The sequence below is a fragment of the Notechis scutatus genome, chromosome 2, assembly GCF_049901735.1.
Source record: "Notechis scutatus isolate UNSWTSFEM ecotype Mainland chromosome 2, rNotScu1.2, whole genome shotgun sequence".
In the NCBI taxonomy this organism is placed as follows: Eukaryota; Metazoa; Chordata; class Lepidosauria; order Squamata; family Elapidae; genus Notechis; species Notechis scutatus.
In genome coordinates this window covers 51,750,983-51,777,401 of record NC_142010.1, presented here as the reverse complement: position 1 = coordinate 51,777,401, position 26,419 = coordinate 51,750,983, and the positions used below count along the sequence as shown (strand labels likewise).

At 43.2% G+C, this 26,419-nt stretch overlaps 1 protein-coding gene across 5 annotated transcripts in view; it reads left to right on the top strand.

The window, feature by feature from the left end:
• Positions 1 to 24,482, top strand: part of GATA2 (GATA binding protein 2) — a 31,579-nt gene extending 7,097 nt beyond the window's left edge. Inside the window, exons 1-6 of one of the 5 annotated variants that reach the window (XR_015747504.1) lie at positions 7,373 to 7,660; positions 8,111 to 8,600; positions 9,799 to 10,432; positions 13,533 to 13,678; positions 19,550 to 19,675; positions 20,770 to 24,477. Coding sequence is in view for 3 of the 5 variants with exons in the window: in XM_087954704.1 (XP_087810830.1) it covers positions 8,372 to 8,600; positions 9,799 to 10,391 (822 nt within the window). In the remaining 2 variants the exon portion in view is untranslated. Of the gene's footprint in view, positions 1 to 7,372; positions 7,661 to 8,110; positions 8,601 to 9,798; positions 10,433 to 13,499; positions 13,679 to 19,549; positions 19,676 to 20,769 lie in introns of those variants that run through there. The other 4 variants (XR_015747505.1, XM_026678004.2, XM_087954705.1 and 1 more) reach the window with 4 other exon arrangements.
• Positions 24,483 to 26,419: the final 1,937 nt, after the last annotated feature.

Below are 26,419 nucleotides of genomic sequence, written 5' to 3'. Positions count from 1 at the left end.
TCCTTTTATCCCATCAGATTTCGGTGATAATCTCGATATGGTTGCTGGAATGTTGGTGGTCTCTAATGCAAAACGCCTGGCTCACTTGGTAATTAAAATCTTGCACGATCGGCCCCTGAATCTCGCGCCGTTGTTTTACCTGGAAGCGGGCAGGAGGAGAAAGATGCCCAGATCAAAATGTGTAAACTTTTTGCTCGAGCCTTATTTTCAGGGAGCTCTTTAAAACGACGCCTTTTCTTTCGGACGCTTTTATTTGAAAGAACGTTCTATTTATACGTTTTATTGGAAAGAAGAGGGGAGATCATTCAAAGGGCAGTTTCTCTCCCCTCCGCGTCTGGCAAGAGTTGTAATCGACGGGTTTTCTTTAGCCGTTGCTCTCCTGCTGAATCGTCCGCAACCTTTGACTCGGGCTGGGCCTCGTTTGGTGCCCCGATTCGAAGGCAACCGGTCTCAGGTAGTGATGGGATCCTTTGCAACCTCCTTTCCGGAATCCATTTAGTAGATCCGAGCCTGCCGTTTCCGAATGTCACTTTCCTGGTGGCTGCTGCTGCTGCTGCATTGTTTCGATCCCCAAGCGCGCCCCCGCGCCGCCCACCCACCCACCCCCGCCCGCCCGCCCGCCCGCCCGCCCGCACAGGAGCGCGCGCCCCGCCAATTACCACCTCCACATGCGTGGGTCTTTGTGCGCGCTAGCTCGAGCCCGGGCCCTGTTAAGTTCGGATGAGAAGCAGAAGCTTTGTGGGAAACCAGAAAGGTCGGTTTGGAAGGGGTCTGGGGGGGAAGCAGCAGCCTCGGGGCCCGGGAGCGGCTTGCTGGCCGCGCACCCTGGGGCTGGCGGTGATGTAGTGCGGTGTCCAGCGGCACCTTTGTCCCCCAGGCGTCCAATGACCCTGAAGGACAACCAGAGGCGCCTTCCAGACTCCAGAGCTCCCATCGGCCGGGGCAGGTTCTGCTGGCAAGAATGCCGCTTGGCTTCTCGGTTTCCAGCCGTGGGAAAAGAGGAGTGGCCTAGGTCTGGCCGCCTGGCTGCCTTTGCGCCCCCCCCCCGGTTCGGCCTCCGTGCTTCTGCCGCAAGGAAGATTGAGGGTCGGCGCCCTTGCCACACCGGCTACCCTCCCTCCCTCCCCCTCCAGTCGCTCCCCGCCCGGACTTGGCCGGCTCCTCTCTGCTTTTGAAAGGAGCTCTTTCCTGGGAAATGGCCCGCCGAAGGGGCTGCTGGGGGCAGCGGAGGAGGCTGGAAAGGCATTCCAAAGAGGCAGCGTCCCAGTTCCAGCCGGGCCCCTTCCTCCCCCGCACTGACCCTTCTCCCCCGCGCCGACCCGGAGGTGGGATGCCCGCTAGGAAGCTGGAAGGCAGGCGAAGGGGGGGGGGTGGGGGCAGAGGGTCGGAGTGCGCCTTCCCGCCTGCCTTGTTTGAGAACCTGGAATTGTTTTGTCTGGGAGGGGGGAAGGTGACCGAGAGGCAATGGGCGGGTGGGAGAAGGGTGGCCGAGGGTTCAAATCCCCGGCTGCTTTGGGGAGAAGGAAGGCAGCAAAGGGCGGCGTCGTAGCCTTTGGGGGGCTTATTATTAACAAGTTCATTTCCGGGCGAATTTGGCAGCGGCGGGTGACGTCAGAGTCCAGGCGTCTCCCTGACTGGGGCCGCCCGGTTAGGAGAACTACACTCCTATTGCCCGGTTCCTGGCTGTCAATCCTCCATTTCCCCTCCCTTCAGAAAGGTGGGCTCTCTCTCTCTCTCTCTCTCTCTCCCCCCCCCCAATTATGCAGGCTCGGAAGGCAGAAGAGAGGTAACTGACCCGCCCTTCCTTGCTTCGGGTGGAAATATCCACGAAGGAGGCTAACCCTGACTGTCAAGTTGTTGGCCTCCTATTTTTACTGTCCCCAAATCTTTGGCCATAAAGTGAAGCTTTAGGAAAATTTAGCTTCTCCCCCTCCCCCATCTATCGTGGGAATGCGGGATTCCATACATTCAACAGGTATGAGGGGATTTTAACCTAGCCAAATCGTATTCCCGTCAATGGGGGCCATGTGGCCCGATCTTTGCCTCCCTAAATCCTCTTCCTCGGGAAAGCCTTTTCTTACTTTCCATCCAAAAAGGAATCGCCACCTCAACTACTCTTAAGGAAGGGGCGCTGCCGCCGATTCGGACACACGCACCATGTGCGTAAGCTACACCGTTTTAGATGAGTGTGTGTGCACCCACCATATCGCCATATAAGGAGAGATTCCATTGCATTCTTGTCCAAGATCACCTAGAAGTGCATTGGGAAGATTATGCCCAGAGAGAGAGAGAGAGAGAGAAAGAAGAGGGTGTGTGTATGGGGAGAAGGGAGAGGGGGGGAGAAAAGGAACATTCAGCCACCATTTCCATTTTGTCCAGTGGGCAAAGCTGCAAGCTTTCCAGATGCACAGGACTCTTTGGGAAGAGGAGGACAAAAAGGGAAGAAAAAGAGTCTCGCCTAAACGGAAAAGTTTACACCTTGTCTCCCTTACTGCTCCAATTCAGTACTAGCCTTTGAAACAATTGAAAGATTTCTTCTCTTCTCTTTTCTTGGCCTGCCCTGTTTCACCCTCCTGCTCATTTTTATCCTATTTAGATAATTCATACTGACACTCGTTTCATTTACACCAATGTGTTTATACAAAATGGATTGTATCTCCTTTAGCGACCCCAAATAAAAGGCGCCATAGCTGCTTTCTGTCGGGGAATGTTAAGAGAAATGCAAGGAAGCCCGGAGTGGGGTTGGGGAAGGGATTCCAGTAATAGACAAGAGGCCAATATCAGGGTCATGGTAGATCTCATCCCCTTGTGTTTACTGCTAATACTGAATATCAATTCTGCTACTGGGGAGAAGTGTGTAGCTTCTTCCCTGTTCTATTTGGGTGGCTATATGTTAATTTATGCTTATGCCCCATTTAAACCAATCAAGGATCTATTTTAAAAAGTACACCGCCCAACCCAGATATTTGGTCCCAAAGTGGTAAAACTTGAACTTTTCTTAGGGTACAAGTGGCTAAAAAAGCAAAAGTATTAATCTGGTCCATAATTTAGAAAGCTGATTGATTCTATGTTTACCTGGTGTTTAACTCTTAAAGAAGAGGCTTGGAAAGAGTCACTTGACACAAGGACTTTGGGTTTGGAAAAACTTTGTGTTAGTTCTTCACAATTGTTACCAAAAGGTGATGGTGGTTTATTTTTCAAAAATTGGATAATGCTCAGGGTGACAAAGAAAAAAGAAAAAAATTACTGTATGGGGCATTTCTGGCAGATTTGGAATTAATTCAGACCACCAGTTGTTTAATCTCCTTCTGGGAGAAAAGTTGCAATTCTGTGCAGATCCTGCTTTGCCTGAGATAATCTGGTTTTCTGGAGCATAAATATATCTAACATTGCTTTATGTAATCCCTCATTTACAACAATGAAGATACCTGGTCTGCCACAATTAATCTTCTAGACTTTAAAAGATGCCACAAACTCCATTGTTGTAAAATATACAATCTCACTTTCCTAAACGAGGGAAAGACGGACAGATAGGCAAGAAGACTTGTTTCTAGGGTCGTTGAAAAGTTTTATTGTAGAAAGAAAGAAACGATCTTGAGCCGAGAAACAGTATTCTCAGAAAGATAATTTACAAAGAACATGGTGCATGTTCTCTGTGTGGCTATGCGCCTATGCCTGTGTTATGCACCTGGGTACCTTCTTCTGGGGCCTCAGAGAATGAAAGTACTCTGGTTTTACACCGGATGGCATCACACCGGATTACTCTTCCGTTTCTAACTGGATCTTCCCTCCCACGCTGTCCTACCTAGAGGTGGGAGAACCTGGGTCTCTGGCTGTGGGCGAGTTCCGATTGATCTGATCGCCTTAAGGATTCCGAGGAACAGGCAGGAGGCGAGATGAAGTCGGAAAGGCCTACAAACGCCTCTTCAAATCTCCGCCTAGCCCAGGGCCTGCCTGCTTTCCGGAGCAGGCCAAATTAAAAAGAAAGGAATCCTCTAGACTAGAGGAAAAGCGCGCGGGGCCGGATGTTGATGGTGGCGGTGGAAGAGAGCTGGGAATTTTGTATTTTTATTTTATTTTTTATTGGGCTTTCAGAAGAAGCTCTGGGCAACTTCGCTGAGATCGGCTTCAAAACAAGCGCATCTTCACTTGCTCTGCAAACCAGCTCTCTCTCTCTCTCTCTTTCTCTTTTTTTGCCACCCTTCGCGCCAGTTTAGCTTCGGATGTAGCAGCGACCCCACCTCACTTTCAAAGGAATAAAGAAGAGAGAGAGAGAGAGAGAGAGGCTAGCGAAGAGCGGGAAAGGGGCGGGTGGGTGAGGAGAGTTGATTTTGCTGTCAGAACTTCTGTCAAGCACTTTAACCGAAATGGCTTAAATCCTGCCCTGATTGCGCAAGGGGAGGCAGAGACAAACGACGACGACGGAAAGGAAAAGAGGACACATTAAACGCCCTGCCTAGGGGATTAAGCTCTGTTAAATGTAATCAAAAGCACATAGGATTGGGGCTGCGCGAAAGTGAAAGGAAAAAAAACCTAGGATATAAGCTAATGGGGAAAGGCACGAAGAAGTTACTGGGGGCTTAGTTCCCGTGGATCTCCGAGACCCACCCACCCACCCATGGCCGGGTGGGGGTTAACAAACACGGAGAGATCTCCGTCCACGTCTCGTTCGCTGCCTACCAGGAGTTCCCGCTCCTCACGACCAGCTAAGTTTGGCTATGGGAGGTGTGTGTGTGTGTGTGGGGGGGGGGATTGCCTAGCGAAACCCAAGCTGGTCCCCTCTGGGGGGGGTGAGCCGATGGTAAAGTGTGCTCGGGGAGAGGCCAATAAGGTGCCCCAATAATCTGGCCGCAAGTGGCGGCCGTGAATGGCAGCGAACGGAATCTTCCGAAGCAGCCCTGGAAGGGGAACAGACGGAAGTAGTACGCTGTCATTAAAATGGAATCTAGTGAATAGAACAATGGATATATTAAAAATAACCTCCGTCCGGTAAAGAGTGAGAGTTCCTGCAAGTTCGAAATTTTGCCCAACTCAAAAAAGACTGTCGGGCATCCCCAGGAGGGCTCTGCGGTGAAAGAGAGAAATCCTCCCCCCCCCCCGAACGAGATTAAATCCTCTAGAACATCCCTCCACCTGGCTGCCCGTTGGCATTAAGGGTTTAGGGAGGACGGAGGGGTGGGGTGGGAATTCATGCCCTCCTTCCTAAGGAGAAGGAGCGAAGGGGAATCCGATCTCCACTAAAGCAAGAGCCCGGCCAACCCGGCGCGATCCTGGCAGGCGACCTTTGCTCCTTTTCCGCTGCTTGGGAGAATCGGAGGGAGCCCAACGTTTTCCTCTCCCGTTTTTTCAAGGGAGACGGGCGGGCGGGCGAAGCGACGGGACCCGGGCTCGCCAAATGTGCTGGACTTAGAAGCGGGGCTGGGGATCGCATCCGGAGCCAGGAAGACCACGAGGAACGAGGGCGGCGTCCTTCCTCGAGGCTCGGAGAGAACCGCGGCGCTGCCGCTGCTCCGAGGATTAGCCCTTTGCCGGTGGGCAGGAGAGAGAGAGAGAGGAGAGATTCTCCCCAGAAACCAGGGAAGGAGGGTGGGTGGCGCCTCCATTGCTGGTGTTTTTGTTTTTAAAGGACATTAGCTAACTATGACTTTTTTAAAAAAAAGAAAAACCGTCTTAGTCCTACTAAGTGGCTTAATGTAAAAATGCCGCCAAATAATTGGTGCCCTCAAGTGGTGCCCTCAATTGATTTGAAGGGGGCAGGAATTATTTTGAAACAGGTTTTGCGCCAATCAGTTGTTTTGTGGGTTTCGAAGCGATCCTTCCTCGGTTTTGTCTTACCTTGGAAGGCGCCCGGCGAAAGCTGCCGAGTCCGCCCGCCAGATCTTTCTAGCCACCCAACTAACTGGCGGCTGTTAGGAGCAATTTCTTAAGCGGAGGGGCTGAAAGTTCCTCTAGCTTTAAGCCAAGAGAAAGCAGGTGTCGAGGGTTTTAAAACACCAGGTCGCTAGACGTGTATCTTCAGATAGTTAAAACACATCTAGAATTTAAATAGGAGGGCCCATTCTGTTAAACCGCCTTCAGTCAGTGTAAGAAGTGAAAAATAAAATAACATAGGTGTGATTTTTCTTTTTTCGGACCTGTATATGTCCCGATTTCCTTTGGCCTTATTGGGTGCAAGGAATTCTAGACCAGCTATTAGTTCCAATTGGTTTTGTGTGTTTGTTTACATCAAGCCTGTTTTCTGAAAGATTTATGTTTTCAAAGTAAATCTGGTGTTTCTGTCTGGATCAAAATGTTATTTTTTAAAAAAAATCAGATTTATACTTATTTATACTCAACATTCCTATCTATAATTACTTCCTAGTCAACTACTTGTGTTGTATTTTGTTTTCTACTAAAAACCTATTTGCTATTTCAAATAAGGCGTTTCTTATAATCAATGCTACCGATTGGAAGAAAAAAATACACTTCAGTACAAGCCTGAATGTATTTAGTTCTTTCACAGTGATCGCATTTGCGTCTAGGTAAGAGGCTCGTGAAAGTTGCAATACCAGAAAATGAAATTATACCAATACAGTGAACTGCCTACTGCACCTGGAAGAAAAGAAACCAGGCACGCACAATACGATCCTAAAGTTAAAGATATTCACACCTTAAACACTAACTCCAAGTTTCAGTTGTGGTGTGTTTTCCTAAACTACCTAAACAGAAATGTTTGCCTTAAATCAAGCACATAAATGCAAAAACAAATTTCTCATTTTAAAATGTTGGATCGATAGGGTTTTTTGTTTTTTTTTTGTTTTTTTGCGCAGGGTGTGGGAGAGAGGGTCTCTAGCAAATATTCTGTTTTTCAAACCTGGGGGATATTTCGTAAGCCCCTTATTCTCCATCCTTTGCTCTGCCTCCCGCCTGGTGGACTACCTTTTGCTCAAAGTCTTAACCACCGCCCTCAAACCACTTGGGGTTATTTAGTGCCCGCTGCGGACGTTATAAAACTTCGAGGTGGGCCGGCCACTCAAGTTGGTGAAATCCTCGTGGGTTTTTTCCCCTTTTTCTTTTTTTCTTTTCTTTTATTTTTTAAAAAGAAGCTCCTGTGATAGAGGAGAAAGCTGGAGTGGGGCTATCTCAGAAATTATCGCAGAGAGAAGTCGAAATGGCTGTGGAGGGTGGGTGTGCGCTGGGGGGTGGCGAGCGAGGTGGGGGGGGAAGGGGGGGTGGCGAGCGTCTTTCTCCTTTGGCGGGTTCAGCACTTTTTTAGCTGTTTGGAGCAAAACGAGGGACTGGATTTTCTGGGCCAATCGCAAGGCGAGACTAGACGCCGAGCTGCTGATTGGCTGGACGGAGGTTCTTAGCCTGTGCGTAGCCCCTAGTTCATGTCTACTCAACTGAGTCCAGCTGGCGCCAGAGCTGACACAAGATGCTTTGGGGATGTTACAAAAAAGGCCAGAATAAGTGGAGCTTGCCATCTGAGTAAGAGCCTCCATCCAATCCTCCTCTCTCGCGCTCTCCTTCCACTCTCCCTCCCACACGCCTTTTTTTTTTTTTTTTTGCATTTCCATCCTCCAAACAATCATCCGTCACCCTCCCCGCCGCCCCCGTTTACAACCTAAAGAAACTTTTCAAACATTTGGAGTTCGATTCAGTCTGCTTGGAAGATCTCCTTGTAAGTATGTCGCTGAGCTGAATTGGGGGTAGGGGTTGAGGGTGAGGGTGAAGCGACGCCTGGTTTTTTATTTTTTTTTATTTTTTTATTTTGCAGAAATATAAATGCTTTCCAGTTTCTTAACCCCTTTCTGTGAGTTTTAGGACCTTTTGGGGGAAATGTCAGCCTGGTCTCCTTTGTGGGCAAATGTAGATCAAAGATCTGCCTGGTGCCTCGTATTGTTCTGGTTAAAGAAGGTCGTTCTGGCCGTGTTTATTCGTGGCCAGGGCAGCCTAAGGAGGATGCGAAAGGCCGGGGAGGGGGAGTGGAGTGCGGTGGACGCCATGGGATCGCTTTCGCTCTGCTCTGTGCCTGCCTCCCACTCTTCCGCGTTTCCCTGAGTGCAGCAGTCCCTGCCGCGGTCTCTTCCAAAGGCCCGCCGTTGTACTCATCCTTCCCTCTTTCTTACAGGTGGTGATCCCAAGTGTGTGGCAACCGGAACCTCTCTCCGCAGCTTCCCGCCTTCAAAGAGAGACACCTTTGCTTCTTCTTCTTTTTTTCTTTTCCTCCCCCCCACCCGCCCCCAACCCATCTTCCAAGGCCACCTCGCCGCTTCCGAGAGCTCTGCGATTTTTAAGCCAAACGAAACTAAAGGCAAAACGGTTTGGGGGTTGGAGGGAGGCGGGGGAGGGGGGGGCCTTAAGGGGCGGAGTGGGAAGAAAACCCACCGAAATGGAGGTAGCTACGGACCAGCCACGCTGGATGGCCCATCACGCCGTGCTGAATGGGCAGCACCCGGAGAGTCATCACCCGGGACTGGCTCACAACTATATGGAACCGGCACAGCTCCTACCTCCGGACGAAGTGGACGTCTTTTTTAACCATCTGGACTCCCAGGGCAACCCGTACTACGCCAACTCCGCCCACGCCAGAGCCAGAGTCTCCTACAGCCAGGCACACGGTAATTCGGCCTCCCCGTTGCCCCCTTTCCTCGCTTCCCGTTTTTCTGCTTCGGCCCCTCCGGCTTGATTGGTCTCGGCTGAAAAGCGGCCCGGAAGGTTTCGGCCAAAGCAGCAGTAAAGATAGCCAGGGGGGCTTTGAACCTGGGGGGGGGCAAAAAGCCTTAGCTCGCCACTTTGAGGGCCGCTTTTCATTGACGGCGGGGCTGGGGGTGCGGGGTGGGGGGAGAAGAGAAAAGGGAAGCGACGTCCTTGTGCGTGGAGGAAGAGAAGGTTATTAAATGCATTTCGCAGCCGCAAGACAGGCCCGTTTTCCGGATGCCAAGTCTTCGCGTAATTTGAAACACTTTTTAAACGTTCGTCCTTTAGTGTCCGCATAAGAACTGTGTGTGTGTGTTGGTGGTGGGGGGTTTGCAAAGAACTCCCATTTTTGGAAACTAGGAAAATAATCGCCAGCCGGGACACCCTGCACACGTGTGTCCGTAGGCCGCCTGTCTTGCAAACCTCTTTGGGAAGCAAGCGGGGGGAGAAAACGCCTGCCCTTCGCTTGTCAGCTTGCTCCGGTTGACATTTTTTACTTCCCTCCACGTTCCAACTAGTTTTGGGCGTCCGATTGTGGGAGCAGCGGGGCGATATAAGACGCCTGCCCGGCTCTGCTTTCCGTCACTTACCCTTGATCAAAGTCTCTCTCTGTGTGTGTGGGAGTCCCAGATGAACTGGGAGGGGGAGAGATAGTGGCAAAGTATATATATTTGCGTATTTTTCTGCTAACCACCCACCCACCCCGATTTCTCGGAGGAGGCCCTCCTCCTAGATGGCTTTTTAAAAAACCCGCATCTTTAAAACGTGCTGCCTGTTTTGCGGTGAGAGGCCGCAAAGAATTTGGGGGCCCGCGTTTCGGCCGGCTCCCCTCCGCGGGTTCAAGGGAAGGCGGGAAGGCAGCTGAGCCGCTGCCTCCTCCAATTGTGACCCGTGGTGGGGATTTGGGAGCAGGCGTTGGCGGGTCTGGGACGAACAGGTCAAGGAGGGAGGCAGGCTGGCGGGGGCGTGGGGGGTCGCTCTGCTTGTCCACCAAGCCTTACTCCAGCAGGAGGAAAAGCTTGGAGGGTGGGGGTGGGGGAGAGGCGAGAGTGGGAGACCAGCTTTTTTTCACCCCAGGCTTTTGGCCTGGCTGACTGGCGCCTTTTCGTCCTTTCCCAGCCCGTCTGACCGGCGGCCAAATGTGCCGGCCTCACTTGCTCCACAGCCCCGGCCTGCCTTGGCTGGACAGCGGCAAAGCGGCGCTCTCGGCGGCTCACCATCACAACCCGTGGACGGTGAACCCTTTCACCAAGGGGCCCTTGCACCCTTCGGCGGCCGGCGCGCCGCCCGGCGCCATCTCGGTTTACCCGGGAGGCAGCAGCTCCGCGTCGAGCGCCGCCTCGGCCTCCTCGCTCACGCCGGCCTCGCACTCGGGCTCCCATCTTTTCGGCTTCCCGCCGACGCCGCCCAAGGAAGTCTCGCCGGACCCCAACGCGGGCAGCAGCGCCGCCTCGCCGGCCTCCGCTTCGGCCGGCGGCGGCGGCGGCGGCAGGCAAGATGACAAGGAGCCCCTCAAGTACCAGGTGGCCCTGGCCGACGGCATGAAGATGGAGAGCGCCAGCCCGCTGCGCAGCAGCCTGGCCGCTTCCATGGGCGCGCAGCCGTCCACGCACCACCCGATCCCCACCTACCCTTCCTACGTGCCCGCCGCCCACGACTACGGCGGCAGCCTCTTCCACCCGGGCAGTTTCCTCGGGGGCCCCGCTTCTTAGCTTCACCCCAAAGCAGAGGAGCAAAGCCAGGTCCTGCTCAGGTAAGACCGCTTTCCCCCCTCCTCCTCTTCTTCCCAAGCCTTTCCGAAAAGCCTTTAAATCGCGGGTGGGGGGATCGGGTGTAAAAGCTTTTCTGGTGGGAATTATGTCACGAGCGCCCCGTCTCAGAGAAGCGATGGGGGAAATCGTTTTGTTTTTTTGTTTTGTGTTTGCATCTTGAGCTTTTGCTGCTTGTCTTTGCTGTCTCTCAGATAAGTTTTATAATATAATATAATATAAATATAATATAATATAAATTTATAATATAAATGCTGTAAGTTTATGAAATGCCCCTGTTCACAAATAACAGCCATCGATCTTTTAGTAACAGTTGTAGTCATGGAAGGATGGGCCTGAGGAGGGTTTATTCTTCCCTGTGAACAACTGCAGGATTCTGGGATGTATTCTGTTGAGATAATGCACACCCAAAAATAAGCACTGGAAAATATTTCAGTAGGTAAAAATCTGGACAAGGATTTAATAAAAGCAACAATTTTGATTTGAACATTTTAGACAGGATAATATGGACCATGTTTCTTTCCAAATAAAAAATACCCTCCCTGTCCCCAAATATATTTGACTAATATTTTTTAAATACTCACGCACACATAAGCGCAATCTTAACAGGACTGAAACGAATGTTTAACTACTATTCTCAATTCAGTCCTAGTTTAATAATTCCAAATAAATGAATCACCACTTTGATCTTGTAACTGTAATAATCCAGGGAGATAACTATCATGATTGCTAGTATCAGTGAGCTTCTGGAGCTGGGTCATTTCTTCAAAAACTCTCCTTAATGTGTGGTTTAAATATGTTAAAGGATAAGCATGAAAGGGTGTTTTTTTTTTAAATGGCTAGTTTTAAAATTTCCTGATCAGATTTGAATGGATTTCCATACATTTTAGTGAGAACATGTAACAACATTAAGTTATCAGCAGTTTTTCCTGAGAATGTGGAGCACAAGAGCATTTCCAGTTTGTTATCTTTCATAATTTTAGTTTTTGCTAATTAGTTGGCAACCCAGGTCTCTTTTTTTGTTCCAGTCACTGATCTCCATAGAATTCACTCATTGCTGAGCCCAAAAGCTGCCATAATCCATGAAAAAAAAAAAAAAGACACACAAAGTTTGTAGATCTGAATTATGCCGATAAGAGTTTATATTGGTAAACCTCTTAATGCAACCCCATGAAAATCTGGGGCAACTGAATTCATTGGAAAATCCTGATATGCCTTATACTCTTTTGGGTGGGATTTCCATTACTGAAAATTTTAGTTAATTTGTTAACTGCTTAATAAAGATGAACTTTATGGTAAATTTCTGTTAACTTTCAATAAAGTTCATCTTCATTAAACAAAGGACTTTATAAAGACTCAGCTGTTAACTGAAATTTACAAGGTCATTTTCTTAGAACGTCTACAGAACTTTGCTGTCTCGATACATAAAAAGAACAAAGTTCAAACATAGTTTATATAGAAGTGCAGGCTTCCAAAGTACCTTTTAAATTATAGTTTAAATGAATCCAATAAAACTGGAGGAACATCATATGTCTTAGTTAACTCCAGTTCATCTGTTTGTTAAACTGCAACTTATTTGCCTGTTGTTACCTTTACAGATTTCAAGCCAAACATGCTTACTTATATCTCTTTTTAAAAGAGACATTCAGTGTAATAAATAATACTCACATGAAATCAAACTTAGAATATTTTATATAAATTTAATATTGTAATGGCTTTATTAGTAAAAAAAATTTTTTATTGTGATATCAAAGAAAAACAAAACAAGATAGATTTGCACCTCTTTTCAATGTTTTAGGAACATTGCAAGAAAAGTACAGTACGTTTTGGTTGCTTCTCTGTTTGGATCATCTTCTTTCATTAAATTCTGGAATTTAATATATATATACACAGCTTCTTTTATATACTGCTCTCCATTGCAATAGGAATTGCTGGGAAATTTGGTTTCAACCTTCCTCCCACAACTTCTGTCCTCCTTTGCCATGCTCTACACTGTTTATGAGGTGAAGAAGTTTCCCTACATTTTGTAATGGAGATCCTGTCTTGTAGATGAAACTGGGGAGAGTTCGTGACCATTTAATGTTTTTGTAGGAAAAGCAAGACTCACGACAAGGCGACTCCTGCGGCTTCCTGCTTAAGGAGGGACAAAAGCTAGGAACTCCTGGCTTCACAGAGGTCCCTCATTTTTCACTCCAGCCAAGGCTGTTTAAAAACCACCCACTCCATAGATTAAAGGAGACACAGACACAGCTGAACTTAGCATGGCCAGCTCAAGTTACTGCCAAAGTGTATTTCCTCTGCATTAAATACTGTATGATTTGCATAAGCTCTGCTCAAAGAATTTCCTTGCCCTCAAACAAATGAACTTTTAGTTAATATTCTTGCCCCCACCCCCTCTCCTCTTAAAAAAGACTCCTGTTGAACAAGCAGCCATGTTTAAGCATTTTGAGGCAGATCAATCTTAAGCCCCATAACAAAGAGAATGCATAATAAATTAGATTTTGGATACGAGGGTATATGGAATGCCTAGAAACAAAAGTTAATTCTGCTTCAATCTAAAGAGTGCAACATTTATAAGAAAGAAAGAAAGAAAGAAAGAAAGAAAGAAAGAAAGAAAGAAAGAAAGAAAGAAAGAATTGAGCAAGCCAGAGGAAGAGAATTTTTCTCTAACTCCAAAACATTAATGAACAAAGATTGTGTATTCTTGTTTCAGTTCCAATATTACCTCTAGATGTTGGAGAGAAGAAAGAGAGAGAGAGGAAAGAACAGCTTATGACTCTACATTTTGGAACAGAGTCTGTTTTCTCATGTGGCAGCTGTAATAAAAATACCACTGTCTAGGTTAGACAGAGTTATTGTTACATGAGAAAGTAAATGCTTGAAAACTGCATGTTCCTACCTTTTATTGTATGTACTGTCAATGTTGTGTCACTGACCTGTCTTTTTTCCTTCCCTTTGAAATAAATTTGAATGATAATAATGTGCTGTTTTGATATCTGGAATCTACCTAAATGGACAATGCAAAAAGCTTTTGTGAATTTGTTTTTAAAGAAAGAAATCCGGTTTCTTCGTGTTTCCATTTAGAAGGCAGAGAGTGTGTCAACTGTGGAGCTACTGCTACCCCTCTCTGGAGAAGAGACGGTACCGGGCATTACCTGTGTAACGCCTGCGGGCTGTACCACAAAATGAACGGTCAAAATCGACCTCTCATTAAACCTAAGCGGAGACTGGTAGGTGCCTGTTTCTCTATCAGGTTCGGGGCAAAATGGTTTCATGGGACCATCCCTGCATATGAAGGAAGAGGGTACAACCTGAACCCATCTGTGGGATTCAGAACTTGCCTGGAAGCTAGATACTGTCTGCACATGAAGGCTGTGTCACTGAGAGGCCACAGAGTAGCCTAGGGAACAAATGGCTAGGGTCCCACCCATAGAAATTTACATGTCAGGATGCAAAACAGTAACCATTTCATAGGGGGATATGTACATGCGCATTTGTATGCTCATAGTCTATTCTTGACCCACAGCTTTAGAAGTTCTGTGATTTATTGCCCGTCCAACAATCTTATGAAGTAGGCCCATGGCATAGACATTCACTGCTTCACATGCTTACGTTCTGCCTGTCTGTATTTTTGCAACACATTTATGCCTGTTTCGGAGTACTTGCCCAATTAAATCAGCCTATTTCTTCCTGTGCATTATTCTGCCTCTTTTAGCCAGAAAAGACAGCTTTAATTCATTTGACCTCTTGGACAGGTCAGATGGACGCTCAAACTGAAAGAATCACTCTTGCCTGCCTGCCCTCCCAGCTGAAAAGTACAAAAAGTGACCCAAAACAGAAAGCATTAAAAATAATAATAATAATAATAATAGATGAGTCAAAACCGTTTCTGTCTGTTCAGTCATTATTTGGATGGTTTTGTAGTCAGAGATTCCATGGTAAACCTAACATTAGTCTTCTTTAGAGACAATCCTCTGATTGCCCTTTTCAAGGGCTGATTATTTTTCCATGGAGTCACCTATACTTTGTATTTTCATTTCAGGGTTGTTGATTTTTTAATTTTTGAAAAAAATTTCTGAGCTCCTGGTAGTAGTTTCCTATCCGGATATCTGTATTCTGAAGATAAGGAAACTTTGTGTATCTGTTTCCTGGCTCTAAAAGCTTTAAAGAGTTTCTATAGGCAGGCCATGCTATTCAGGCAGTCTGTTTTGAAATTGCAAATAGGCTCTGCTGTACAAATATTTGTTTAAAAAAAGGAGAACACACACACACACACACACACACACACACACACACGGAACAATGTGATTTAGGGGGACCAAAAAATGCCCTTTCTCTTTGGCAGGGGGCATTTTTCCAGAATGATTATAAGGCTGAAGGAATAATGCTAATGATCTAATGCTGAGACAGGATGCAGAGGATTTTGAGGGTCAGAACTTCAAGCGAGCGATTGTTTTAATGACTTACTTTTCTTTCTAAGTGATTGACACAACTAGAAAAATGTTAAGACAACAGGGAAATGTTATTGTCTCCGACAGGGCAAACTCCATCCCAGACTAAACGGGACAGGGTGCAGAGTTAAGGGGCCAGTGTCTAGCAGGACACTGGAATAAGAAATAAGGAATAGGGAATATGAAAACATAGCGCTCTCTCTTCCCCCCCACCCCCACAAGTATAGATTTTAGTAGGTGAGTTTCTAGAGATATGTGTGTGTATTAAATGTTGGATCAGAGAGAAGGCAATTTTAAAATTTGGAACAAATCAATATAGTCATCATTCCCTTGTCCAGTGAAAAATAAGATGCATTTTAAAACTCGATTTTATCTTGTCTCATCTTGAAACAAGAAAAAAATTGGAAGTGAGAATAGAAAGGGGACCATTCGTCTATCTTGTCCCAAGCTTATAGCCTGATTAAAAAAAAAACACAATTATCCTATTCTAGCAGGAGCCTCATTGCATCAATTGATGCACTGGTTTGGCATCTCTTAGTTCAGTGTTCCCAACCTTGGCCACTTGAAAATGGGTGGACTTCAACTCCCAGAATTCCCCAGTCAGCCATGTTGAAGTCCACACAGCTTCAAGTGGCCATGGCTGGGAAACGCAGTTTTAGACTTCGAGGTTCCTGGCAGCAGTAACCTTTTATGGGGTTTCAACAAGAAAAGGAAGTATACTTGACTAGTTTAGGTATCCCCTTTTCTTAAACTGTATTGCATTTCCAGTGAATTAGCTCAGTAAGGGTTCTCTGACTTACAGTCTTGCAGGTTGGCAATAGCTGTAGATCAGTAATAGAGCACATCTTTTCATGCAGACAGTTGGAGGTTCAATTCTAGGTAAATGAAAAAAAAAATTAGATGCATGGGAGAGCTTTTTCTTGGGGCCACACTGGTATTTGGAGTAGACTAAACTATATGGACAAAAGAGATGCAACTTGTTTTAAGGGAGCTTTTTACAAATGGCATCAGAAAACACTCTTAGTTAGGAAAATAATATAACTGCCGCTTCTCCGGTGTATGCTTGGTCCCATTTAAAAAATTTAAATAATATTCTTTCTTCTCCCATGTTGTTGTTTAAACAGCAATTAATTCCAGTTAGGTTTATGTAGGAGAATTGTCTGAAGGATTGTGGCTGTTATTCTCTCAGTTATCCTTAAAAGTATTTTAAATTCTGCTACTTGACATAGATGCCACATTCAGCTATTCTGAATTTTTAAAGGGTCAGTTATATTCCACATCCTTTTAATGTGTGTACTAGTTACAGTTGTACACAGCCTGGGTTAGTGTGAGTCCCATTGAAATCAGTGGGATGTCAGTAATAGTATTTGTTGAAATAAAGGAATATCTTTATACTTCTCTTATTATTCTTGAATTTGTAATAGAAAGTTGTGCAAGATTCATGAAAAATTGAATGCACATGGTAGATAATTCAGTATATATTATAATGGGGAAAGTATTAATATTTGGCATACATAGTAAAATCAGGCTCTCTTAATTGCCTCGTGCTTTCGGATTTGTTAGACTACAATTTCCATAGTTCTTAGACATGATCACCATTTTAGACTATACATAGTATTAATTGTCTTGTAGTGGAGATTGGATAGAGTATTAACAAAGCCTGTTTTATGGGACTCCAGATTTAGATTAAAGAAAGCACTTTTACCACATTTATTTGTGGACAGTTCAGCTTGCTATGTCCCAGGCTCTCTCCCGTGTTCTTCATTCTGAGATTTTTTAAAAATATTAAGATTTAAATTTGCATAGTTCTCATGCTTTAACATCAATAGCAGAAGGACAGGTTTCATCTTTATTTTCAAGAATGCATCTCAGTCTCAAATAAAAAAGACGAGTTGTTGCATAATTGGTGCTCTATTTGGGAGTAACCCTAGCTTCTCACAAAAAGGGAGCTAGTTAAACAGAGGAAGAATTTTGAGAAATGGAACTTTTAGGTAGGGTTGGTTGCATTCTGGTGATTTGGTAGCTTATATCTGACTGTTTCCCCTTTTGAAGTAAATCAGTGAAGTTTTCTGAACCAAATCACCAAAATTCTCCTCTCCTCTCACCTTTTTCTCAAGGTTAGAATGAACCCACCAGCCTTTATACTTGGGAGTCTGATCTAAATCATGAGAAATATTGGTCTGATTTACATTCTCAATAAATCAGGATTATATAGTGGCTAGCAGTATTAATGCATGGCTGCTTCCAAAATCAGCACAGAAATTAATTTGATTTTAAAAGGCCTCTCTCACAGACTAAATATTTTATGTGGAGAAAAAGCATCTATATTTCCACATACTGCCTGAAAGAGGGAACAAAATTATTTCCTGAAACAGGAACCCTTTCTTACCAAAGATTCTTTTGTAAAAGAGAGAGTGCATTTTCCTCTGCTCTTAAAAACTTCTGAAATGACCCTATTGTTTTCAGGGTTATGGGTCACTCCGCCAAGAACCAATTTAAGGGGGAAAGGCATTTTTTCTGAATGTAAATCTTACTTTCATGTACAAAATCAGTCCCTCCACTCCTCTTTAGGGACAAGCAAAAATTAATGCAATTCCTATTGGAATCCATAGCAATCTTTCCACATATTAGCACAGCAATGTATTATTAGTACAGGTCATTTATTTAAGCTGCTCAAAACTTCAGCCTGAATACAAAGATTTATAGAACAAATGAGCTAATCAATAGATGCTACTGTTTGACTGGCATTTGTTTGCTAAAGTGTAGCAAATTCATTTACTTCTTTTAAGATACGAAGAGAAAGTTATCAGTTATATATTAAAGTGAAAGCTACGGTATAATACAGCTGTACCCGCATCATCTTTACAAATATGGTAATTATGTGGAAGAAAATATACTGAAGGCTTTTTCAGTATAGCATTATAGATCTCTATTATTACAATCGGGTTGCTGAGGCAGAGTGTTAAGTACCGGAACAAGTAGCCTAAATATTCCAAATCCTTAAATTGCAAGTTATTAAAATTAAATAAATTTGTCTTTGAAAGGATTAAAGCATTTCGGTTCTTATTAATCAGAAATGGGGCATTTACATGGAGTTTAATTTACCTTGTTTTTTATGAGTGATGGTGAAAATACACTCGCTAATTAAAAGTCTGATATTTGTAATGTCTTGGCATTTGAATGTTCAAATAGATGTTCAACAGAAGGGCCAAGAATACCAAGCCCTGAGGCACTGCACAAATGAGGAACCATTAGCTTGACCTCTCCCCATCAATGTTGACTACAGAAAAAGAGGAAAACCACTACAGTGCTGTGTCCCCACTCCGAGACCCCACAGTTAGGATTCTTAGGTCCAGTAACAGCCTTTCATAGGAATATATCACCACCTCCTTCGAAGCCAAAGGAATGATATCCTTTGTCACCATCACATGGATCTAACTGCAGGTCACCTCATAGGCAGATTTAACAGCCTGGGGGGTGGGGGGGACCTGGATCTCAAACACAAGCGACTTTGCTTCCAGTTCTGACGACTATCCATTACTTCAGGAGGCAGAGACCATGCCCTAGGCTCTTCAGTCCAACTCTGAGTGTATGTGAGACTTTATCCGCGACTTAGCTTGAATATTCTTCACAGTGATCCTGTAGGTTTTCTTGAGGGTCCCCCTCATATAAAGCAAGATTCTGTTTTGACATTTTTTTGGTCCAAATTTCCTAGTTAAGGGAACTACAGTAGATTCACCCCTGCTTAGCTTTGTGTTCTGCTGCTTTAAGCAGTTTTTGCCTACTCCAGTTCTGAGGCTGGCTGGGAGAAAATGAGTTAAAACAGGGGTGGCAACTATGGCCCTTTTATGAATTATGGACTTCAACTCCCAGAATTCCTGCTTGCTCAGGAATTCTGGGAGTTGAAGTCCATAATTCATAAAAGGGCCATAGTTGCCCACCCCTGAGTTAAAATGATGAAGTGGAATAAGAAAAGGGAAGAGTAGTGTGTGAGTAGTTATCTGTAGAGTTCAGCTACTTGGCCTACATATTCATTCTTTTCCAACTTGCCACTCTTCATGTGTGATATAATAATTTTAAGAAGTTGAATTCTGGGAATTGTAGACCCAATATATTTGGAGGGCATTAGAGGTGGAGAAAGCCAATGAAAAGAATAACCCTCTACAGGCCCGACACATACATAGTATGTAGGTGGCTTACATGTCTCTTGATTTTTAGATGTGTTTTCACTTAAAGAACACCAACTTTCTGTGATTTCTCACATAACCCTGGAGTTCTTCATGCATAGCTGTAATTTACTATTCATTGGCTAGTTGACTTCCCCTGCCCATGTGCAAAGGATGAGAGGACAATTGCTTGGAAGGGGGTGGGATGGGGAAACAGGTTAAATGCATAAAGCTATCCAACACTAGCAAGAAAACAGGGACATTAATAAGCATTTATGATTTTGAGTTGGGTGTGGAATTCACATTATCCATCAAATAGTCCATGTATGTTTGAATGACAAAGTCCCAAAGCAAAACAAAAAAGACTGAGAACTTTAAGAGAGGGTGGGTGAATATTTAATATTTAATTTAAAACTAATGCAACAGGCAACACCGGAATAACATTTTCTCCAACATATTTCTATTTATTTTCATCTTTAATTAGTCAGCTGCTAGGAGAGCAGGAACCTGTTGTGCTAACTGCCAAACCACCACCACCACTTTATGGCGACGTAATGCCAATGGGGATCCAGTTTGTAATGCCTGTGGACTGTATTACAAATTGCACAATGTGAGTATTTTCTTGCCTTGTGTCTTCTTTTGCTTGCTTAGCTGAGATTGATGCCTTAACTGCCTGGTGTCCAGTATCCTTTGCATTCATTGCAAAGGGACACATTGAAAAAAAAACACCACAATCCTCTTTAACGTTCCCAGGGGAAGTCATAATCATTCTTTGTTGGCATAGTGATGCTGGGTTCAATAACCTTACAATGTGTTAGCTTGGCTTCTAAAGCCCAGATAATCTAGACAAAAGAGAGTTATAACTCATAATTATTGCTAAAGCATATTCATTTCTTTTTTACTGTACCCAAGAAACACAGAAGATATTTAACACACTTGTATCATGAATGATTTTTATGTAAGCTTGTGCTTCAAAACAAAACAACAATTAAATGAATCTTAAAAATCCAGGCTAGGTTCAAGGAGAAAATATTGGATGTATTTGAGCATATATAGGGCAAGGTGACGGAGTTTTAAAACTCCAGGTATGAAGTCAATGTGGAAATGTGTGCAGAATATTATGTATATATACAGACAGATAGAGGTAAAGATACATATGTAAATATGAAAGACAGTTTGGTATAATAGTTACAGACACTGGATTAAAAACAGAGAGACTATGAGTTGTAATCCAGCATTAGGCATCAAAGCCACATGAAGTTTTAGGTCAGTCACACTTCCAGCCCTATGAAGGCAGAAGAGGCAATCCAATTCTAAAAATATTGCCAAGAAACTCTGCACGAACCCTGTCTATATAGTTGCCAGGAGTCAAGATTGACTTGAAAGTGTATGTACCCCCATACACACAAATTATCTAAGGATATAGAGTTGATTTATTGTTAAAGAGCCAGAATAAGGAACTTTGGAAGAGTGAAAGCAACCAGATCATACTTGAGTTTGATGTGTTTTTATCCAATAAAGTTAATTTATAAACACAAGTTGCTGGGAGAACAAAGTGAAAACTATACAATGATGGATTAGGGGGAGGAGAGCACAAAACGAATGCTGCTCAGAGAAGATTGAGAGGGTTGTTCAAATATTTTTCTTTTTGCACAAAAAAATATCACTTTGCTTGCAGGAACCTGATTTTCTCATTTCTTGCAGGTGAACAGACCGCTGACCATGAAGAAGGAAGGGATTCAGACCAGAAATAGGAAAATGTCCAACAAATCCAAGAAGAGCAAGAAAGGCTCTGAATGTTTTGAGGAACTGTCTAAATGCATGCAGGAGAAGTCCTCGCCTTTCAGTGCTGCTGCCCTGGCTAGTCACATGGCACCAATGGGCCACTTGCCACCTTTCAGCCACTCTGGACATATCCTCCCAACTCCTACCCCCATTCACCCATCTTCCAGCATCTCATTTGGGCATCCACATCCATCCAGCATGGTCACAGCTATGGGATAGAGTTTAATGACTCTCACGGACTTCCAGAACTGGGCTTGGCCTAAGAGGACAGGAAGGAAAGACTTTGCCCAGGAAAGAGACTATAAGGAAGGAAGGAAGGAAAGTAAAAGGGGATTTTGTTCCAGTAGAATTCAACTCCTAGTGCTAAATGGAAACTTTGCAATGATGGGTCTTCGGCAGAAATGCTAAATGGTGCCTGTTATGCACTTTGCTCCCTCAGGTAAAAGGAGAAAGAGGAACTCATCTGTTTGATACGATACCTGCTTGTCCCAGTGGAAAGGAAAGGTGGCCAAAGTAGTGAAAGAAACTAGAGCCAGCTTTCCTTTCCCTTTGTTCATTACTGTGAATATTGTAAAGCGATTAACCATCTCCTGAAGCAGAGGAAGTTCAGTAGTAGCCACACTTGCTGGATTTCTACCATGGATTGTGTTTTGTGGGGAGGAAAAATGGACAACTTTATTAAAAAAATCTACTTTTTAAGGAACCAGTCACATAAAAACAATAATTATTTATTTTGCTCTTGTGCTCCAGAAAGAGCTTCAAAACTCTTGCATGAATTTATGGATCTTTTATTTTTATTTTGTTTAAAGAAACATGCAACCTAGTAGAAAACAGTTTTTCTAATTATTATTAATTTTTTATTGCTTAATGGCCACATTTTTGTTTCTCTTCATTGCTGTTACTTTTTTTAAAAAAGAAAACTACTAGGAAGAGGATGTGTGTGAGAGAGGGAAGCTGTTGGCTTTATCATTGATTACAAATAGCCTCAGGCATGGATTATTCAGACGTAATTTCTGCAGTCTCTTTCTCATTGTGAATATCTTGACATGAAAGTGTGGCATTCTACAAGGGAGCAGATACACTGGACAAATGGCTGAAAGGTTTTCCACAGGGAACAATCTTGCTGTGGCTGGAGAGTAAAATAAAGGGAATCTGAATGTCTTTCTCACCATATTTTTTTAAAAGAAGATATGTGTGGACAGCTAGTGGGCTGATAAGGGGCATTCCCACCTCAAACCATTTAGCCTGTCCTAAGGGCCTCTTCTTTGCTCTCTCGATTGCAAGTCAGCATAGACATCAGGTAGCTTCTCATAACTTATTTCATTGCCTTAGCCCAGACTTCCCCAGCTTGGTGTCCTCTCCCCAGTTACAGTCCTACAGTTACTGTCTCCTCAATCAGTACGACTCATGACCATTCCTTTGGAGAGCAGGGACATCCCAAGACATCTCACTGCCAAAAGCTGTGAGGAGATTATCCTCCACCCTATTTAATGCAGAGGAGCTGAATGAATCAGGAGGTGGTCCTTAATAATGTGGGCTCCCCAACTGTCCAGCTCCTTTCATGGCTCAGTCTGCTGGGTTGAAAATCTTCAATAATATCTTGCATTAAGACTCACAGTTTCTCTTCTGAGGCATTTCTCCCATTCAGGTTTATGATGATTACCTGTATTATGCAAAGACAGATTGACAAGGTAGTGAACTGCCTTACAACAGACCCGCCAACCCATGGTGGCCATTGCAGCAGCTATATTCTGCAGCAGCTGTCTTCTGCTACTTTTCCTTTTTCTTCTGTAAGATTGTTTAACGAGAGGTGTCAAGTACCGAACCTATGAAACTTTTGACGAACAAAACATCTATGCTGCTAGGTAACCATGGCCCATTTAGGATAATGTTTCTTAACCTTTAAACATATCTTTAAGGTTTGTAGACCAACCCCCAGAATTCCCAAGCCAACTTGTTGGGGAATTTGGGGGAGTTGAAGACTATATATCTTAAAGTGCCAAAGTTGAGAAACATTGCTCTAGAGGACTATATTCTTAGATTCAAGATGTAATTTCAGTTCATGGCAGGAGAAGGAAAACTCTTTTAAGATGAACATCCTGAAAGATGCCCTCGTGATGGTTCAGTTTAATCTGTTTTCTTAAGAAGTTTGCCCAAGACACATAGAGTTCATCTCATACTATCTTATTATAACACTTTGGCCAAGCAAAGATGGAATTTGCCACCTGTAGACACAGATGTTGTGACAAATGCTCTGCTTGACTAAAAAGCAAATAAGTAAATGAAGATCTGAAGACAGGAAGGGAAAAAAGAGATATTTTCAACTCTTTCTGATAGATCAGATGTAGCAACATCAAAGAAAGTGATCTGCTCATGGAGAAAATGGGGTATATGATTTCCTATAGCATATATATAAATATATGTAGATAGATAGATTTGTTTTTAAAGAAAATCACAAGTGTCCAGAAACAAAGTTGTCTCCCATTCTGAAACCATACTGTACGTAAACAGCTGAAGAATAAAACTCTTGCCAGTGTGAAATGTATTCTATTGATTGTTATGATCTGATGACTTTCATGATCACAAGGTCCAATATAACATATGATGTACATATGTAGCTATATTTCTGATGGAAAAAAATGACCCCAATTAACAAAGGGGATTGATAATGTAAATCGCATAAAGCTAACTCTGTGGCAGGTTTTTAAATGTATTTTTCCCCACTTTTTTTTCAAGTCAAGCCCAACTTGTATCTTTAACTGCAAAAGTCTGCTTTAAAAAAAATCCAGGTGTACATTGTTTTTTGCTTCCTCCTAAGTCTGTAATTCAGTTTTTGGTACAAAGGACCAAGCATTCCGAGCAAATGCCTTTTCTCATTGTTTTGGTTTCTATAGGCATAATGTAGTTGCACTTTGTGAAGAAATAGAAATGGCAGAATGCCCCCCACCACCACAGAAAACCCCCACAAGAAACTCCCCAGAACAAAAACTGAAAGGAAATCCACATGGGATAAATATTAATTTCTGTTAGCCAAGACAGAAATTATTTACTCCTTTTTCTTGATTTGGGTGCATGTGTGTGTGTGTGTGTGTATGTGAGGAAAGGGGATTTTTAATGTATATGGTACAGTTATCCACCTTTTGCAGTAACCAGTTCAAATTCTGTGAGGGTCAGAAGTGGGTGGGAGTGGCTGGGTGAGAGAATGAGGGAGATAATAATGCTAGGAAACAAATCCACCCAGTGCCACTGCTGCCCTGTCAAAGGCAAGGCCTACTCATGCCCTCCTTTTAGGAAGACTGAGGCTGCACACCCCAAATGCTTGCTGGACCGAGTCCAAGGTTGACAAAGTGCAATAGATTGTCAGTCACTGCAGCATAAAAGTACCACAGTCAGGATTTAAATTATTTTGTACTTAATATCAGCATAAAGATTTGGCAGTATTTTCTGGTTTTGTAAAAAAAAAAAAATTGGCTTAAGTTTTGGATTAGTGAACTAAGTTATTGTTAATTATGTACAACATGTTTATATATTGTCTGTAAAAAATGTATGCATCCCTCATATTCCTTCAAGGTGAATACTGCTAAGAATAATAATAACAATAATAAAAAAGATTACCCCCTTTTTGTGAAAGCAATTCTTGTTCTACTTCATGGATCCTGGATGCTCCTGTTCCTATGCGGGATGACCTTACATTTGTGAGGCAGTACCGGTAGCATTGGTGTAATGGTGATGGGTGGAGGAGAAAGTTAGAATATGGAAGGCTACAGATGGAGTAGAAATGGACAAGGTTCTAGAACAAGGTTAAAATGTATAAAACAGTTTATGTCTGGAAAATGTCCCTGTGCAATGAAGATACACTAAACTTCTTTAATATAGCTCCTAAGTTGATACTCAAGAATCCAAGCTAGGGATTGTCTTGCTAACTGGCTCAGGCTGCTTTATCATGAAGAAGGTGGATCAGAAGATCCACGGTACTAAATTGAAGTGACCTAGATAAGATGCCCTCTGGAAGTCTCATGCATTCTTCTGGGCTTACCATCTTCTAGTTCCTTGGTTCTGGTAATCTTTCATCATCTCTGTTCTGAGTGGCAGTGATTCTAGAACATTTTGTTTAAAGTGTTTTCAAAGTATTTCAGAAAAAAATACAATTGTAACTGCCTATTGTTTTATAAGAAATGGAGGAGGATGGCACAGAGAGAATGTACTCTGTGAGTACTAGAACTTTATTATATGTTTTTAATGCATTAATTAAATTTATAAGGCTGCTCAACTCAAACAATGTGACTCTGGTCAGCATACAGCACAAAAGAAATGATAAAACAAAAACAAGAATACTGCACAAGTAAAATGTGGCATTTTGGTTCCTCCAATGCTCAACCTAGTGTGATTAATTAAAAATGTTTGGAAACTTATGGAATGACTAGTACAGGTGCCTATTAACTTGAAATAATTCTGGAGTTTAAATTTTATTTTTTATTTATTTTAAAAAAACAAGCTTTATTGAATATACAACTAAAATAACGAACAAAACATACATGACATAGGAAAAAAATGGGGGGAAAAACCACATAAAAAATCAACAAATAAAAGCAAGCAATTCCATTATCAACAGTTTGTGGTTCCTTATTTGTTATCATTAGCTAGTTACTATGTTCATAATAAAAACATGAGCCTAAAGTTTCAAAAAATAAGATTCCAAGTCCCTTAATAAAAGAATATTGTATAGAGACCAAGTAAAGAAATAATTAAGCATTTCTCCTTGAATAAGAAAACCACATACGTTAAAGAGTATGATTCTTCAAATCCAGTGAGCCACAGACAAACAAAGCAGGCTGATTTGGAGGCCAGGGAATTTTATAAATGCTCTGAGAACCACCAGCCCAGGACTTGCTAGTAGCTGGTTTTTTTATTAAGCCATTCAGTACAATTTCAGTATTTTAAGACTTGTTTCTCTTTATAATCTGAGTTTTACTTGCATGGTTTCTGTCAGATATAAATTCCAGGTAGACAACCATTTTAATCTAATACATATTCTGATTAGTGTAGTTTTACTTTTGCATTTTAGAACAATTCCTATTTTTCTGAAAACATACTTAGCTAACATTCAAATACTCTTTGGATTGGGTAGTAATATAATTTAGAATTTGGCAGTTCTACCAAGAACATGAGCTTTCATAATGCAACATATTTCATCCTATTTGTGTCTATTGGATGAAATCCAAAGAAGCGGGATGAGCTGGAACTTAATCACAGTCTTAAGCATTTAAGGCTTTTTTGTCCTAATGGGGATTTCAGTTGTTTCAGATTTCTTTGGACTGAATCTTAAATATTGATGGTGCCAATAAGGAGGGTCCAATCTTACCTCTTGCCTCCATGGTGACAGTGTGTGTAAATAATTCCAGTTTTCCCAAAAGCTATTATAGAGTAGCAAGAAACCAGATAATTATGCAGACTAAGGTATATAAAGAACACACTTAGCTATTTTGTAAAAAGTATTTTCAAAGGTAGGAAACTCTAGAAGCATGTTTCTTCTCTTAGGGACTGATTTTAGTTGGGTTATTCCTCTGGA